The sequence below is a fragment of the Lampetra fluviatilis genome, chromosome 53, assembly GCF_964198595.1.
Source record: "Lampetra fluviatilis chromosome 53, kcLamFluv1.1, whole genome shotgun sequence".
Lineage (NCBI taxonomy): Eukaryota > Metazoa > Chordata > Hyperoartia > Petromyzontiformes > Petromyzontidae > Lampetra > Lampetra fluviatilis.
Window position 1 is genome coordinate 5,856,301 of NC_136327.1, and position 18,679 is coordinate 5,874,979.

The 18,679-nt window shown below is 50.0% G+C and overlaps 1 protein-coding gene across 2 annotated transcripts; it reads left to right on the top strand.

The window, feature by feature from the left end:
• The first annotated feature begins 153 nt into the window (after nucleotides 1-153).
• Nucleotides 154-15,227, top strand: LTAP1 (lipid transport auxiliary protein 1). Of its 2 annotated transcripts, none has more exons than XM_078879287.1 (7): nucleotides 154-915; nucleotides 3,494-3,595; nucleotides 5,429-5,546; nucleotides 7,512-7,565; nucleotides 8,808-8,971; nucleotides 11,110-11,168; nucleotides 11,971-15,227. In XM_078879287.1, exons 1-7 carry the CDS (start codon nucleotides 829-831, stop codon nucleotides 12,380-12,382), a joined length of 996 nt encoding a protein of 331 aa, XP_078735413.1. In that variant the 5' UTR covers nucleotides 154-828; the 3' UTR covers nucleotides 12,383-15,227. The 2 variants fall into 2 exon arrangements, with proteins under 2 accessions (XP_078735413.1, XP_078735414.1); XM_078879288.1 differs by having other exon boundaries at nucleotides 266-835.
• The last annotated feature ends 3,452 nt before the right edge of the window (nucleotides 15,228-18,679 follow it).

The window sequence follows — 18,679 nt, forward strand, 5'->3', positions numbered from 1 at the left end:
CGATTCTCACGCGATTCCGATATCGATTCCCGTTTCGCGAGGTTTCAGAGTCGATCGCGTTTAGAATCGATACGTGTACCTAGCCCCTTAGAATCGCGATTAACGTGTACCCAATAGAATCGTGAATGTGAGAATCGATTGCTGAAAGCAGTTTCTGAGCTCGGGGCTAGAGAGAGTAAACGAGCCAGCAACAAACAGCACTACCAACGAGTTGGAACAGGTAACTAACTACCACAGGTCCAATAAACAGGCATGGGGGTGAACTCCAGCTGTAACCAAGAGGAATCGACAACACTCGATTCCGAAATCTTTTCAAAGGAGCGCGATTTGTGAATCGATACACGCGCTGTACACAAACAGTTTCTTCCTGACGCCCGAGGGAGCTTCACGGAGCCTTACGGAGACTCACGGAGCCTCACGGAGGGAGCCTCACGGAGACTCACGGAGACTCACGGAGCCTCACGGAGGGAGACTCACGGAGCCTCACGGAGGGAGACTCACGGAGCCTCACGGAGACTCACGGAGCCTCACGGAGACTCACGGAGCCTCACGGAGGGAGACTCACGGAGCCTCACGGAGGGAGACTCACGGAGCCTCACGGAGGGAGCCTCACGGAGACTCACGGAGCCTCACGGAGACTCACGGAGCCTCACGGAGGGAGACTCACGGAGCCTCACGGAGGGAGCCTCACGGAGGGAGACTCACTCACGTGGGAGCCCGAGGGAGACTCACGGAGACTCACGGAGGGAGACTCACTCACGTGGGAGCCCGAGGGAGACTCACGGAGCCTCACGGAGGGAGACTCACTCACGGAGGGAGCCTCTTACCATGGCCGGTAACAGCAGCAGTCAGGAGGGGCAGCGGTTCAGGATCGCGGGGGTGAACGCGGTGCTCGTGATCGCGTACGGAGCCCTGGTGAGTAACGGGGTGAGGGTCTCAGGGTTGAGCTTGGCCGAGGGGAGAGATCTCTAAGGGGTTGTAGGGGGAGACGGAGGCGAGCTTTGGTGAGGGTGAGGTGGTTGAGTTTGAGTGACGGGAGAGATGTGAGGGTGGGTGAGTATTTACCTTGCCTGCGAGTGAGCTGTGTCGCTTGGGTGAACGTGAGAGATGAGGTTTTGGATCTTGAAACTCGGCTTTAGCTTGTGTGTGAGAGATAGTGAGTGGTAGGGGGTGAGGGTGAGTGTCCAGTCCTTGCTTCAATCACGTGCGGCCGAAATCTGGATTTGAACCCTGGCCCTGAGCGGTGCCAGGCTCAGCGACCCCTGACCTCTTGAGACACCCATCCACTCCCAGGACTACGAGGTTAAAGTTCATTCCTTGAATTGGTGGTCTTCATTGCAGGGCCCGCGGGTCACTGGCGGTCCCTGATGACCTTTAGTGCGGCCCCTGTTGGCCTTTAGTGCGGCCCCTGATGGCCTTTAGTGCGGTCCCTGATGACCTTTAGTGCGGCCCCTGATGGCCTTTAGTGCGGCCCCTGACGGCCTTTAGTGCGGACCCTGGTGACCTGTAGTGCGGCCCCCGGTGGCCTTTAGTGCGGCCCCTGATGGCCTTTAGTGCGGCCCCTGATGGACTTTAGTGCGGCCCCTGGTGACCTGTAGTGCGGCCCCCGGTGGCCTTTAGTGCGGCCCCTGATGGCCTTTAGTGCGGCCCCTGACGGCCTTTAATGCGGCCCCTGGTGACCTGTAGTGCGGCCCCCGGTGGCCTTTAGTGCGGCCCCTGATGGCCTTTAGTGCGGCCCCTGATGGACTTTAGTGCGGCCCCTGGTGACCTGTAGTGCGGCCCCTGATGGCCTTTAGTGCGGCCCCTGATGGCCTTTAGTGCGGCCCCTGTTGGCCTTTAGTGCGGCCCCTGATGGACTTTAGTGCGGCCCCTGTTGGCCTTTAGTGCGGCCCCTGATGGACTTTAGTGCGGCCCCTGTTGGCCTTTAGTGCGGCCCCTGATGGACTTTAGTGCGGCTCCTGGTGGCCTTTAGTGTGGCCCCTGGTGGCCTTTAGTGCGGCCCCTGATGGCCTTTATGTGGCCCCTGATGGACTTTAGTGCGGCCCCTGGTGGCCTTTGGTGCGGCCCCTGATGGACTTTAGTGCGGCTCCTGGTGGTCTTTAGTGTGGCCCCTGGTAGCCTTTAGTGCGGCCCCTGATGGCCTTTAGTGTGGCCCCTGGTGGCCTTTAGTGCGGCCCCTGATGGCCTTTATGTGGCCCCTGATGGACTTTAGTGCGGCCCCTGGTGGCCTTTAGTGCGGCCCCTGATGGACTTTAGTGCGGCTCCTGGTGGCCTTTAGTGCGGCCCCTGATGGCCTTTATGTGGCCCCTGGTGGCCTGTAGTGCGGCCCCCGGTGGCCTTTAGTGTGGCCCCTGGTGGCCTGTAGTGCGGCCCCAGACGATACACAACGTGTGACGTTAACGCCCATCACCGTGCTGCTGTCAAACCCACAATGGTTTCAAATGTGTGGCGGGGCCCTCACGCTGATGATGTCTTCATTTTTTTATGGTTCGTTCGGTAAAGTCACGTAGATGGAAAATAAAATAAAAATAATACAAATGAAAAAATTATACAAATATATGTTTTATTTTTTATCTGCGTGACTTTACCGAAAGAACCATAGAATATGAATTCCTGCAGTCACGAAAGTTTTAAGTCGATGTATTAATTATCGGCCAAAGCGGTCTCCCTTGTGAAAATTAGTTTCAATTCGGAAGCTTGTGTTGCCTCCGAAACGTCGTGATTTAATTTAGTTTTTTCATTTATTTATTTTTACTGACGTGACTTTACCGAAAAAACCAAAGAGTTATTAGTTTCCAGTTTAATTTATTTGGCATAGCCCTATGAGCCATGCGGCTCTTAAGTCGGGTCCAACCGTAACAAACAAAATATGAACGAAGAACATCTTAAAGCGACGACGCACAACAGAAACATCCTGGGATAAACCAGCAAATCTTCCAAAAAAAAAACCGCTGTGCAAAAATCCCAGTGAAAGTTAGTGAAGAGAGTATATAATTACAATAACCCCCCCCCCTCAAATCGTTGCACCTGATGAGTTAATGAGTTAATGATGACGTCACCCTGTTGCTGCTCTATATAAGAACGGGAGACAGAGCAGAGCCTCACCATTCTGGCGAATTGCCCGATGATGCTGGATGCAATTACCAGCGAAACGTCGTGCTACTCAAATTGTAAATGTTGTGGTTTCACGCTTCAACACACCGGTGGGCTAAAGCAGTGAACTATTTGTCTTTTGTCAACGTGACACTTTTTTACTGATTGGCCGTGTCGGGTGGTGGAGGGTTACGACACATTTATAAATAACGCGATCTCAACCCAAAAACGTTGATTATGAAGAGAGACTTCTAAGAGGGGTTCTCCAGCGGTGTGAGCCAAGTACTACGAAGGGCTTGCACCCTTTACCCGCTGCTCAGGTACACGTGTGTGTGCGCACAAAAAGACGACGCCGAATGCGACGGCTGAGCCGTCTTTGTCTCTCTTCCTGTGGCCCCAGGTCTTCGTGCTGCTCTTCATCTTCGCCAAGCGGCAGATCATGCGCTTCACCATGCGAAGTCACAGAGGCCCCCATGTGGCCGTGGGTCACAACGCACCCAAGGTAAAGAGAGGGACATTCTAAACGTACAGAGGTATCTTTGTATTTTCTTAGGTTTTTTCGGTAAAGTCACGTAGGTAAAAAATTAAAATTAATAAAAGTAAAATAAAAAATAAAATAAAAATCACGACGTTTCGGAGGCAACACAAGCTTCCATCTTCAGGTGTTGCCTCTGAAACGTCGTGATTTTAATTTAATTTTACTTTTATGAATTTAAATTTTTTACCTACGTGACTTTACCGAAAAAACCTAAGAATATGAATCCTTGCTGTCACGAAAGCTTCAAATCTAGTATCTTTGTATTTTCAGCGCACGATGTGCGGACATTTTATTTGTGAAAATAAATATTTGGAAGCGCCTAACCCTAATGTGTGACTAAGAGTAATTTGCTAAATTTCGCTTTTAGGCTTCATTTAAATTCGCGATTTTAGGCGCCGCGGTAGCGATAATGTTAACTCCCTCGCCTGGCATACAGGAGGTCGTGGGTTTGATCCCTGCCCTGACAGCTGTATATTTGGACTTTGCGTGTCTCTTTCCCCGTGGTCGCGTGGATTTTTCTCCTCCGGTTTTTCCCTCCACATTTAGAATCAACGTTCGTTTAAGAGTATTTGACTGCTATACATTTCCGCGCGATAAGCCACTTGGTTGAGCTATCATTTGTGATAGCCAGATCGCTTCTGAAAAAGAACTATATAGCGCCGTGGGCCTTACCTGATAAAATAAAAGAAAAAATAGTTTGGTTTATAGATTTTCCGTGCTCACTATGACCTCCGTGTGTTCCGTTCCGAATGGTAGCCTTGCTCGTGACCTCTCAACGCATTCGTCAATAACACTGGCCTTAAAAGTAATATATATAACAGGTAATATTTTGGCCCTTATTCACGTTCCGGTGAGCCCATTGATGCGTAATGAAGATGTGACATTGCCCTTAGCGTCAGCTATTCAATATTTGTTTCCTTTTAAGAACACACTACGTTGTTGACGGATGTCTTGAGTGTTTTGTTATTTCTACTTGTGCACCACTGCCAGCACTAAATAGTTTGTTTGATTTTCTAGACCTCTGGAGCTCTGGCTGTAAGAGTGTGGTGTTTGTGTGTGTGTGTCCCCATGTGCGTTTCTACAGGGGAGTGGCAGTGTAGTGGTTAGTACACCGTGCTACGAGAACCCAGCGTCCTGAATTAGATTCCCGCTCGCGACCAATATCTAAACCAGTCCTGGGCCTCCCCTAGCTGGACTCAGTCTTAAACGAGTACCTGGTGCGGGTTTGTAAACATGGGGAGGGAAACGGAGGCTGGTCGTGGTGCTGGCCACCCACCCACTGCCCTCGTGTGCCGTGCCAGCCTTCATTGGTACTACTACTCGCTAACAGCACTTGCCCCACCAACAGTGTATGTATGTATGTTGAACTTCTTTCGCACCATATGAAGCCATCCGTGCCAATCGGAGGTGCGTGGGAAGGACAACAAACTAAACACAAAAAAGCAGTTAGAAAGAAATAAGTTTTCAATCTTCATTTAAAAGCACATCGCTCCAATGGCTTCCTAATATCGGAAGGAAGGGCATTCCAAACGGCTGCAGAAGCGCATCCGGAGCGCGCGATGCAGTGACCATCTTTGTTCGATGGTTAGCCAAAAGCCGTTGCGAGGATGACCGGAGTTGGCGTGATGGTTTATACTCCTCGACGAGATCGGCGTGGTATTGTGGTTCATTTGTGGCGAGCGATCGGTAATGAGTGCAACCTTGTAATGTATTCGTTCAGAAACCGGAAGGGCCAATGCAATGTGGTAAGCACTATACGGTGGGGGTGGGGATCTTTGTCTCTTTGTGTGTCTCCAGGATCTCAGGGAGGAGATCGAGAGGCGGTTGAGTCGTATCCAGGAGCTTTCGTGGGCACCCAAATTCCTGACGGAGTCCGACCCACGCCTTCAGCAGCTGCAGGAGCTCGGGCCAAATTGTGCGTAAGCTTCCCTTGCGGCGCATTCTCACAGGCGGATGTAGTGCTCACAAGAACAATACAGATGCTGTCTTTCCGACAGACCTGTTCTTCACCTGAGGACGGCTGCTTGCGTTGTGGCCGAAACGTCGTGAGAATTGTATTTTATTATGTTTTATTTTTATTATTTTATTATTTCCCTTCTACGTGACGACTTTACCAAAAGAACCAAGAAGAAGAAGAACAATACTGTACGTGGGTACGTGTGTTGAACTTCTTTCGCACCGTACATAGCCAACCGTGCTAATGGGAGGTGCGGGGGAAGGATGACAAACTAAACGCAAAAAGCAGTTCTAAAGAAACGAGTTTTCAATCTAATCTGATCTCTAAAGCGTACAGGAACCAGAACCGCCTTAATTTAGAGCGTGATAAACTGGGATCAATCGATTGATTGAGGGCGCATTCACGCCAACTCTGCAAAATCGATCAAAAATATCCGTTGCCAGACTCTTCATCCCGTGAACAAAACCCTACAAATGAGACGAGGGAGGGAAATAATATGGCGGATGCTAGGTACCTTACAGCAGGAAGCACCTTGTTGATCTCTTCAAGTTAAACTAAATCTCATTTGCAGACGTAAGGGAAAGGGAACACTTTGCTCTTCTTTATACGCGAGATTTTATTTGTTGGAGAAAAAAATAATTTTAAGGAAAAGTTTACCTATCTTACTGTGCACCCAGACAGATGGTGTTCAAGCACTGGATTTAAATTGCAAAAATTCTCTCCTCGAAGATCAGTTGGATCTAACGGTGTTGTAAATAATAGCTTGATTGGATACTGGAACAGTGTCCCAGATAACACGATGAGAATCATTGGCAATCATCAATGTTTGAAGTTGTTTAAATTTTAATTCTCTTTCAGAGTATATTTGTTACTTGTGCGTTAAATATAAGTAATCGTTGTTTTAGCGGCGAGACTCTGCTCTCTGGCTTCCCGAGTGAAAAGTGAGCAACATCTTTTGCCAAACCCTGGCCCAGCCCGCTGACAACTTAATGTAATAACACGAAGGAGATGAATACAAACTAAAAACCGACACGCCACTTGAATCAGATCGCGATGCCGAGCCGCGAAAGGTCACCCAACCGCCTGTGGTGCGGAGGAGTTCCTACCCCACCCGTGGGGGCGTGACGTTGGCTTCTTGTTTATCGACTTAAATATCCTTTGCACATCCGTAACATCAAATGCACTGTGACTTTCAAGGAACATCTGAAGGCCTCTCTCTCCGTTTGGGTCAGGCTTTCGAGCAGCCCTGAGCTCGCCTCCGCGCCACTTGAGTTGTTGACTTGTCTGCAAAATGTGGCGCGTGAAAATGTCATCATCGTTAGTATTAGCGGCCTCCCCGATGGGTTTGAGCGAGACGCGCCGCTCGAAGGGACCACTGGTTGAGACTCGACGACCGAAGTGGCAGCCAACGGAGGGGACAACACCAGAGAAGACGTCCACCATGGACTCGGGGAGAGAGCGAAGGAATCGGGAAGAGAGCGAAGGAATCGGGGCTTGTTTGTGCGGACAGTGGATCGCTGCGAGAGCCAAGCGAGACAGAATCAGGATCTTTGTTTATATTGGAGGAATTTGATGAGCTTCGAAGCTTTGTTTGACAGATGGTCCAGTCAGGGGCACGGGGTCAGATCGTTACAACAACAAACAGTGCAAAAACACAGTAGCAGTGTAAAGTATAGGAAAGGTAAACACATCACTTAAAAAAAAATACAAATAAATCTAAACAATGTTTTATCTTACCAGGAGAAGCCCACTGAGCTATTAGCTTTTTTAGAAGCAACCTGGCCACAAATGATAACTCAGTGAAGTGGCTTATCACGTGGAAATTTAGGAGCAACTTGGTGCGGGAGGGTGGGAGAGGACTACTACATCCAACAGTGGATGGATCACGACCTGTTGACGGTGTGTCTGTGGGTTGTGTTGCAGGTGGATATAACTACTTGTACAGAATGAAAGCGCTTGATGCTGTTGATCAGCTGGGTGAGTTGAACATGTGCTGCGTTGTTTGAGGTTTGAGTCGAACATTCTGGGGTCCACCAAAGACAAATATGCCCCGTATAGCCTTAACAGACTGTTGGGGCAAGTGCTGTTAGCGAGCACCTATGAAGGCCGACACGGCACACGAGGGGGTGGGTGGCCAGCACCACGCCTGGCTGCCTTTGTCTCCCCAGTGGCGATGTTTACACACCTCACCAGGTACTCATTTGAGGCCCAGTCGATCTAGGGGAGGCCCAGGACCGGATTAGGTATTTGTCACTGGTGTTGTTGGCCGTGAGCGGGAATCGAACCTGGGTCGCCGGGCTCGTAGCGCGGCACGCTAACCGCTACACCACCGCTCCCCATCACCATACACACACAAAGACAAAGATCGCCCGTATAGCCTTTAACAGACTGTTGGGGCAAGAGCTGTGAGCTAGCGCGGTGCACGATGGGGCGGAGTGGCATCGGCACTAGGCCCGTCCGGCCACCTTCGTCACTCGACATGAAACCCCCCACCCACCCCCTCGACTTAAGCTGCCTTGTTCTCTAAACGAAACTATGTTTTATTTTACCAGACCCAGCGAGCTACACGGCTTTTTTGTCAGAAGCGACCTGGCCACAAGCGATAGCTCAACGAAGTCGCTTATCTTCGCGTGGAAAAAACGCGCGATGTTGATTCTAAACGTGCAGGTAAAAACCAGAGGGCCCGGGGAAAAATCCAGGCGACCACGGGGAGATAGAGAGACACGCAAACTCCGAATATACAGCAGGCGTCAGCGTCGGCATCGAACCCACGACCTCCTGTATACCACGCGAGGTAGTCAACGTCTCATAGCCACCGTGATGATGAGAGAGAGAGAGAGACACGCAAACTCAAAATATACACCAGCAGGCGTCAGGGTAGGGATCGAACCCACGACCTCCTGCGTACCAGGCAAGGTAGTTAACATCTCCTAGCCACTGTGATGATGATGAGAGAGAGAGACACGCAAACTCCAAATATACAGCAGCAGGCGTCAGGGTAGGGATCGAACCCACGACCTGCACATCAGGCGAGGTAGTTAACATCTCCTAGCCACTGTGATGATGATGAGAGAGAGAGACACGCAAACTCCAAATACACAGCAGCAGACGTCAGGGTAGGGATCGAACCCACGACCTCCTGTGTACCAGCCGAGGTAGTTAACATCTCTCCACCGCGTCGCCCTAACCCCTGACACAACAACGTTGGGGTTGGCACAGACGAGCGGCTGCAGGAGCTGGAGCCGCTGATGCGCTGCCACGCGCGCAACCTCCGGGTGCACCTCCTCGACCTGCTGAGGACTCACCCGGGGGAGCTGACCGTGTGCGACAGCACCGTGCACGCGTTCGCAGACGCCTACGATCACGCCCGCTACGGCACGCAGGCGAGTAGAGGGAGGCGTGGTGGGAGTGGGTGGCGGGGGGGCCTTTTTAAATCCTTTATATTAAGTTGGCTTGCTTGCTTGCTTGCGTGCTTGCTTGCTTGCTTGCGTGCTTGCTTGCTTACGACCGTGCAAATCTTTCGGTCGTTTTTTAACCCACTTCCCGTGATCCAATCGAGCTGACATTTTCCACACAGACTCGTTGGGCGAGACACTTTTTAGGCAAAAAAAATTATTTTACATATATTCAAATAGAACTCATTCATGGCTTTGGCTGAACGTCACAGTGTAAGAGCCCAGAGCGTAACCCCTCCACAGGCCGTGGCGGAGTAGCGCAGTTGGTAGCGCCCTCGCTTCCCATGCCAAAGGTCGCGGGATCGATCCCCGCGTCCTCCACAGGCGAATATATTTTTAAATCCTTTATATTAAGTTCGCTGCCACGCATATAAAGGATTTATAGTGAAAAACTTTGTTTTTACGGGTTATACTTATTAAATCCTTTATATTAAGTTCACTTGCTTGCTTGCTTGCTTACGACCGTATAAATCTTTCGGTCGTCTATCACGTAAAGTCCTGGTCACAAAAGCAAAGTTTGTGGGGGATAACAGCCATTTTCTGTACTTTTGAGGCACAAGCGATTAGAAAATAACACTTCCTACCCAGGAACAAAAATCGTGTTACATCGTGTTATCGCCCCCTACTGTGAAAACGTGGCAGGACCCTCCTGAAAAATAATCGCGATACTCAGTGAGGCTTTCCTCGGCAAGTAAATGCCATTTTTAAATCCTTTATATTAAGTTCACTTGCTTGCTTACGACCGTGCAAATCTTTCGGTCGTTTTTTAACCCACTTCCCGTGATCCAATCGAGCTGACATTTTGCACACAGACTCGTTGTGCGTGACAATGTATTTTCGTGAAATTTTTTTTCCAATATTTTACACTTTTTAGGAAAAAATAAATTATATTTAATTACCAATTGCTTAATGGTGGCAGCCATTCATCTGACCCATAGGTGGCAGCCATCTCAAGCCAGAGGACGAGAGGACTCTAGCCGCCACGCATATAAAGGATTTATAGTGAAAAACTTTTTTTACGGGTTAATTTTTTACTCACCGTAAGACGGGTTGACTAACCCACTTAGGGGTGCCGTGATGGTGAGATGTTAACTACCTCGCCTGGTATACAGGAGGTCGGGGGTTCGAACCCAACCAGGACGCCTCCCCGTGGTGGCGTGGTTTTTTTCTCCGGGTCCTCCGGTTTTTCCCTCCACATTTCAAGTCATTCGTTTAGAACTTTGGTTCTTAGCGTGGGGTGCGCTCACCCCCTGGGGGTGCGAGATGTCCTTTCTGAGAAGCAGAGTTGCATCTCGCATCAGTCACTCCGTGAGTGGTGGTACGCTGCAGTAAAGGTTAACAACCACTGGTTTAGAGTCTTTGGCTGCTATAAATTTTCACACGATGATAAGCCACTTCGTTGAGCTATGACTTGTCACCAGGTCGCTTCTGAATAGGAGCTACATAGCTCGGTGGGCCTTACCTGGTAAAATAAAAATATGATAATTGTTTTTTTACCCTTTTATCTGGCAACAAAACTGACACCTTTTTTTTACGAGGAGTCATGTTTGCATAGACCACAATACCTGCAGTCATAATGCAAAAAAAAACATGTTTTTTGTTTGCATTATGACTGAAAACATGTTTTTTGTTTGCATTATGACTGCAGGTATTGTGGTCTATGCAAACATGACTCCTCGTAAAAAAAGGTGTCAGTTTTGTTGCCAGATAAAAGGGTAAAAAAACAATTATCGTATTTTTTATTGGCAAATGAGGTACCAATGGTGTAAAATAAAAATAGTTTCTCCTGGCAACTTCGCAGTGAAGTGGGTTCGGAGTTTTTCACAAATCTTCGTGATCCACCAATCTTTGCCTTCACGGTTCCGTATCGTAGGTGTGTGTCACCGCACCTGGCTAAATCGTAATATTAAATTTGGTTTGTCTTTCAATCCTGCAAAGTCCAGCTCTGGTTGTGTGTTTAAGGAAATCCTGTACCGGATTTACACTTAGACGGTACTCAGATCGGAAGGGCTGGAAGGAACGTCCTGTGATTAATGTAACATCCGTGTCCTGATTGTCCTTCCCAGGAGTTTGGAGAGGTGGAATTTGAGAAGTACATGGATCTCCTGAATGAGCTCATGAATGGGTAAGCAAGCGAGTGAAAAAATATACAATGCAATAATATTTTAATGAATGTGTAACGTTTGACGTCTTGTATTCTCCTAGCCAAGCCAGCACGGGTATGGGTGCTTTCCCACTGACTTTGCCGAGCCGAGCCAGACACAAGCCCGTGATACGCTGGCCTCATGAGACATCTTGGTCTAGCTTGGGCCCAAGCAGGGCCAGGGGGCGGCAGTACATAATTTTCGGCGTACGTTGTGTCGGCCGGCAACGCCATCGGAAGGCGACGGCTTCGGGCGTGGCCTTCAGTCAATAGCGAACAAACTAAACTAAAAACTAAACTGATTTTTATTTCACCAGGTAAGGCCCACTGAGCTATATAGATATCTTTCAGAAGCCACCTAGCCGCTAATTGATAGCTCAACGAAGTGGCTTATCATACGGACATTTATAGCAGCCAAATATTCTGAACGCCTGATGTCGATCCTAAATGTGGAGGGAATAACTGGAGGACCCGGAGAAAAATCCGCACGACCACGGGGAGAGAGACGCGCAAACTCCCAAATATACGGCAGGCGTCAGGGTCCGGGTCGAACCCACGACATCCTGCACACCAGGCGATGGAGTTAACATCTCACCACCACTGCGCCCAGCTGACTACGGCAGAGGTCGCAACCGGGTACCCGATACCCGTACCCTACCCGATACCCGGCTGGGTACGGGTACCCGTTTGCGACCCTGGTGCGGTCGGGTACGGGTAAGGAATCTAAACCCGTTTGCGACCTGTGAACTACGGCCGCTACTCTGTGTTGCCGAAACCCCCGCAGCGTGCAGTCGCAGGCGATCGCTCAGCAGCAGCAGCACCGGGCAGCTGCTCGCGAACTCGGCTTCCCCGGCGGTGGCGGCGGCGGCGGCTCGTCAACGAGCGGCGACACCAACTCTCCTCCCTCGGACGGGCGTCACAGCACCTCCGGCCCGCGGAGAGCCGCGGGCAACTCCACCTCGTCGCCCGCTTCCCCGACGTCTCCGTCGTCGTCGACGTGCACCGCCAACGTCCCCTCGTCGTCCTCGTCAGCCACGGCTGCGGCGGCCTCCAACACCTCCGACGCCGCCGCAGCCGCAGCCGCCACCGTGCAGGTCACGTACCTCCCGGCGGCGGGGCCCCGCACGCGGAGACCCAAACACTTCCTGGAGCTCAAGAGCAAGGACAGTTACCGCACCCTCGAGAGCACCATGTGAACCTGCTGAGGTTTTAAGGGGAAAAAAAAACCCATCCGTCACAGCGTTTAGCCCTCGTTACCTTTACTACGTCAACTGTTTGGTTGTTGATGTTGTTGTTGATGCCCTGTGAGGTGGTCAGGGAGGGGAGGGGAGAGGGTCGCCTGATGAAGCTGGTTGTAATCGCCGGCGAAACGTCACAGGACTCGAATTTTAAATGCTGTGAGTTTACTCTCCAACACACAACCCAACCGGTGTGCTGAAGTGGTAACGAATTGCCGCGTTCTGTTTACGTGACAAACCTTACTAATTGGCTGTGTCGGGTGGTGGGCGGCTTTAACGACGCACATTTAAATTTACGTGATCTAACCCAAATTTTTATTTTTTGTTGTGGATGTTGAGATCCTGGATTTGAATCCGGGTGTCGGCGGCTACTCGACCGTGACATGAGCGCGGGGGGGGGGGGGTCTCCAGTGTGGATAGAGGCGGTGGGTTTCGGTCAGCACGGTCGCTCGACGTTCGCACACCAAGAAAGAAAGATCGTCGCTTTGAATTTGTTTTTTTTCCACGCGAGGTGGCTGCTGGGTAGTTCGGAGGTCATGGGTGCGGAGTCAGCCACCGATGAGATCATTTTTTGTTTGTACCCCCACTTGTTTACCCACCAAGTCACATGCCTTTTTTTATTCCAGGAGGGTCCTGCCAAGTGGAGAGAGTCGATGGTCGTAACGCGGTCACCAATGACCGCACGCCAAACGGTCGCGTTACACATTTGTTTTTTTGCAATTTATTTTGGGAGCAAAAAAATTGCTTCTCTCGGAATCAAACGTTGGCTTTTGATGTGTGATGAACATTTTTCCTCTGCGGCAGAGTGCGTGGGAATGTGTTGACCCCTCTAGTGTGTGTGGACGAAGTCACTGGGAGCGATGTTGAAAGTAGTTCTGTAAAGTCTGCTTCTCACAACCACGTTCCGTTAAAGTGAAAAACGCCGACGGAAATCAATAATTACCTGATTTCGCTCTCTTTGGGAGTTACCGCTTCAAATCCCCTCGGCTGCGAGGTGGCCAGGAGGTGGCAGTACATCGAGGCTTTTTGTGTGCACCCATCTGTGCGTAGCTTTGAGTCTGACCCACTCACAGTTGTGTATTCATATTTCTGTCGAGAGCGTTGTCTAATGCCCCGGGGGGAGGTTGCCTTGAAACTCATTGTGCTGCCCTCAGGGCTTGTGAGTGAATGGCTCCCAGTGTCTCTGGATGCTTCGGGACTCGTTTGGTCTTGCCCTGGATGCCCCTGGGGCTCATCGTTTTTGTCGGAGTGGTGGTGTCGGGGTCTGGTTTGCTTGGTCCCAGGCTGTGCTGCAGCGTTTCTCTCTCTCTCCTCTCTCCTGTGTGTTTCCCTTTCTCTGACTATTAGCACCCACCCCACCGCCACCCGCCCTGCCTGCGTATCCGTATGTGTATATTCAGGGTGCTTCAAAAAATTGTTTAACACTTCGGAGAATTGGAGCAATACCTCGAGAGATGTGGTGCCTTCGGGCTCTGGAGATCACCTGGAGAAGATTCCGGGCACGTGTTGACAATGATGGGGAACAAGTGGAAACTCTTTGACTTTCTGAAGCTATTAACATTACATTTGTTATCATGTTACAGTGTATTATCCGTTCTTTTTACATTAAAAACGATATTCCCTCAAAAAGTGTTAACGTTTTTTAAAGCACCCTGTGTTTTGAGTTTGCGTGTCTCTTTCTCCTCGTGGTCGCGTGGATTTTTCTCCGGGGCCTCCGGTTTTTCCCTCCGCAATGTAGAATCAACGTCACGCGTTCAAAGTATTTGGTTGCGACACATTTCCACACGATGTACAATGTCTTCAGATGCAGTTTCATGCAGAGGCTGTATTAATTGAAATTGTATGAGAGGGTCGAGCGGCATCTGAGCCGGCCACAACACATCAAAGTATTGCCAACTTTGTATTAATCCGCTGCCGGATGAAGGCTTCCCACTGCTTGTGTCGGTCATAGGTGGGTGTGGGTGGGGGTAAGCGTGGAGTTTGTGAAGAGGTGGCCCAGGACCGGTTGAGGTATCGCTCTCCACGAATGTCAAGCCATGAATGGGAATCAAACGAGGGCCTTCGGGTTCACAGTGCGGTGCTCTTAACCGCTGTGCGTACAATGCGGGGGGTGGAGGGGTGTCTCTGTCTCAACGAATCCTCGAAGAGCCCCCAGTCTAGACGCCTTCTGTTTGTGCACCGGCTCTCGCGGCCGAGTGTCTGAGCTTCCACAATGGCACGGGGTCAGTGGTGGCATTTGACCTCTGACCAACGTGACCCTCAAACCCCAGCTTTACTGGTCCCAGCCACAGATTGGCTGTCGGCCCGAGCATTGTCAGCTGTTCTCTAACGCGGCGACAGCACGAGCGTTGGCTTATTGTTCATTCTTGTTACAGTCTGTTCTCCTCCGGCGCGGTAGTTGCGTTCCTGAAGAACACCGCGTTATGGAAAAATCGCGTTGCAAATGAATAATGTCGGGTAGAGCACAGTACGCGATAACACGTGAGATGCGTACGCAGGCTGAATAAAGGCTGAGGCTCGTGGGTAGCGTCCAGAAGCATCCAGCAGCATCCCGCCTTGCGAGGCAGCCGTTTCTGCCGCTTCTTCCCACTCGCGCAACGTGGTTCTGTTCACTCGATCGCGTTATATCCGATTCGCATCCGCGTTATATTAAAAAAATGTCTTCCCGAATACATTCATCGCGTTCTGTCCAATTCGCGTTATGAAAACGCGCAGCGTTATAGCAGCGCAGACTGTTATACTGGTAGGAACCTCCTGGTTACAACAACCCACAGGGGATTATTGTGTCCGTCCGTCGTGCAGGGAGGGGCTGGGTGGGGAGGAGGGGTGGGTGGGGAGGGGCTGGGTGAGGAGGCTTGGGGAGGTTACACTAGCCCACAGGGGATTATTGTGTCCGTCCTTCCGTCGTGCAGGGAGGTGCTGGGATGGGAGGGAGGGGCTGGGTGGGGGGTGGGGCTGGGTGGGGAGGGGCTGGTCACCCCGTGGTGCCCTTATAAAATTAAATGTTTAACCTACTCACGCCGGCTTGTGCCCGCCCTCACAGTCGGGCATATTTGCGGAATACACCACGCTGCCGTTGACCCTGCAGGCCATTGACCGAGCAACCCAACGTTCCTACCAGCTCCCTCCGCAGGAATGTGTTTATTATTATTGTAATGTTGCCGGAGCATGGAGAGGTCGGTGCACGCTCGGAGTTACACCGAGAGACAGACGAGAGGTGGGGGGCTCGAAACGTCGCGAGGAACGTTCCATTTGTGGAGATGGAGCAATAAAGTTCGCCCGGCAAACCAAAAAAAAATAACAAGAATCATTTTTGTGTCGAAGTCGGTATTGTTGAAAGAAACAACTCAATATTTCAAGAGCCCACGATGCACTGCGTGGTGAACACGAGGTCACGTGGTGGGGCCCTTGGTAAGTGACGTCACGAATCCGTTCCTTTGATGAGCCGCATGTTGCCAACGCCTGGGATAGATCATCGGCTGATGATGAATCGTGATTTTTGTTGGAGTACAGCAAGTAGGTGGTTCTGCCTATTGTACGTGTGGGTTTTCTCAATGCACTTTTTTTTTCTTTTCACACCAGTAATGATGCTGCACTTTCAAATTATTTTTTTAAGTAATTGGCCAAACATTGCAATCGGGACTGCTGAAAAATACCCTCCAACTCTTTGGGGCTTTGGTGAAGGCGTGTAATGGTTAATTAATTAGCATAAATTGACTTGCGCGTCAAATTTATGATTGTAACGCATCAATAAACGCAGATGTTTAAGTTGAAATGTTTTGATTTGACATGCAACAGTTTTGTTATTGGCGGACCTATAAAATCAAAGAGGACCCTTGTGCAGACGGTACATGCCTAGTGCCAATCCACTGTTAGATGATGTCCGTCCTCCCGTCATCGTGGAGGGCGGTATATTTGACCATACTTCACCAACACGGCTCGGTGAATGGCCGTGTAGCCGAACACAGCAATGGATTCTGTTTCACTAAACTACACCACCACCACCACCACCGTGTAAGTCAAAATGTCGACACCCGTATGTGTGCCCTGGAATAAAAAAAAGTAACATGATGAAAATTTGAATTGGGGGGCGTGGTGGTGGAGGGGTAGGCTGCATTGAGGTGGAAAGAGTTATGTGTGTGCTTGACCCATTGTGCATTGTGAAAGAGCTGTGTACAGAGTGAAGTCATGCCTGACCCAAGCGCATTAGCATATGACTGGATTCCAAGTCTCCAAAAGGAATCGGGGGTTGAATGGGATAGAAATAATCAGACAATACGCAGCCTCTTTCCCATATCTGCCCCCTCCGCCGCCTCCTCCTCCGTCGCATAAATAAATAACGTTTTTTTTTTACCCTCTCACATCACATCGGCCACCACGGCCTTCTTCTAGCAGTGAATTATTTCAGCCGCGTTTGTTGCTTTTTTTGTTAAACATTCAGTTGTCTCATCAGCCAGGGGCATTCTTTCTTCGAGCAGTGCCGGTGAACTGCTCGAATCTTTCGATTGAAAGCTTTCGTGACTGCAGGGATTCATCTTCTTGGTTCTTTCGGTAAAGTCACGTAGAAGGGAAGTAATAAAATAAAATTCTTGACGGACCTGTTCTCCACCTGAGGACGGCTGCTTGCGTTGTGGCCGAAACGTGAGAATTATTTTATAATGTTTTATTCGTATTATTTTATTACTTCCCTTCTACGTGACTTTACCGAAAGAACCAAGAAGATGCTCGAATGTGTTCAATGTTTGAGAGGCAGCAAAGACTCGATTCCTGGAGGAGAGGGAATCGATGTTCGCCCATGTGATGATCATCACAGCTTGACGGTCCTTTGGTCAATCCACTGCTGGCTGAGGTCCCCCCCCCCCCCTCCACACGCCATGTCGGTCACGAGTGTTGTTCGACCATACTTCACCATGCTGGTCATCGCGGGTTGAAGGGAGACCCAGGGTTCGATCACCGTTTGGTCGCCGTGGCCAGGGAGATATCCTGAGTGTCCCAGTCTTGTCTTGTCCAGGTCCCAAAACATTGATGTATCGAAAGCAGGACATCGATGTGACCGGTGTACCGTACCTATGTGTTTGCCCATTCCTACTCCATAAACACGACCCCGACTCCACCACTTACTCACATTCCTACAAATACAAAGACCCCCCCGTGTAGCCTTAACAGACTTTTGGGGCAAGTGCTGTTAGCGAATAGCACCTATGAAGGCCGGAACGGTACACGAGGGGGTGGTTGGCCAGCACCACGCCCGGCCGCCTTTGTCTCACCAGTGACGATGTTTACAGATCGTACCAGGTACTCATTTGAGGCTGAGTCGACACGCAACTTTAACGCCTCCATACACACCCTGTTGGACTCTGGGTAGAATTCGCCACCTGAGTTCCGAGTCCAGGTGGTTGCTTCAGATGCTCAGTGGAGGCCAAGACGCGACTCGGGAGTTAGGGGGTCTGCCCGGACCGCTCCTTCACTGCGGAGAAGATCAGAATCGGAGTATTTATTTATCCTGGAGAAATCCGATGAGCTATGAAGCTCTTTTTCACAGGTGTCCAGTAGGGATGGGTCAGGATGATGGAGTTGAGGGGCTGCTGGGCACACCTGGGCCACCGGGGAAATCCGGGGAACCTGCACCTGGGCAACCCGGGGTCACGGGTCACCTGGAAATCCCGTACCTGGAGCAGCGGACCGTGAGGTGAGCGTGACCTGTGTTCTATGTTGCTTCAAGTCTCGTGGTCATCAGTCAACCGAGCGATGTGCCTGCTGCCCCGTCACGAGTCCTGTAGGGTGTGAATGAACGTGCATTTACATTTCTACACGGTGATAAAGCCACTTACATTGATACTCTTTGGGTCTTTAGGTAAAGTCACGTAGATAGAAAAATACTAAAATGTTTTTTTTTTAAAACACGACGTTTCGATCGCAACACAAGCAATGGTCTTTCACTCAAAGATCAACAGAGTATGAATTCCTGCAGTCACGAAAGTTTTAAGTCAAGATTAACTTCCATTGAATTTGTCCGTGGTGTGCTGCTGCGTCTGACGACATTTTGCCTTTAAAGCGATGATTTTAAAGAAAATACATCGATTATCCAACATGTTGAGGTGTAAGCCATACGTTTTACGTGAAATGAAAGTGAATCTAAGAATTGAGGCATTTTTATTTCGCAAATGTACGTTTTATTTTTTTGTAAATTTCTGTTCAATTTTAATTGCACAAATAAGCAGTTTGAATTTGATATTAGCGCCCCTAAGTTGATAT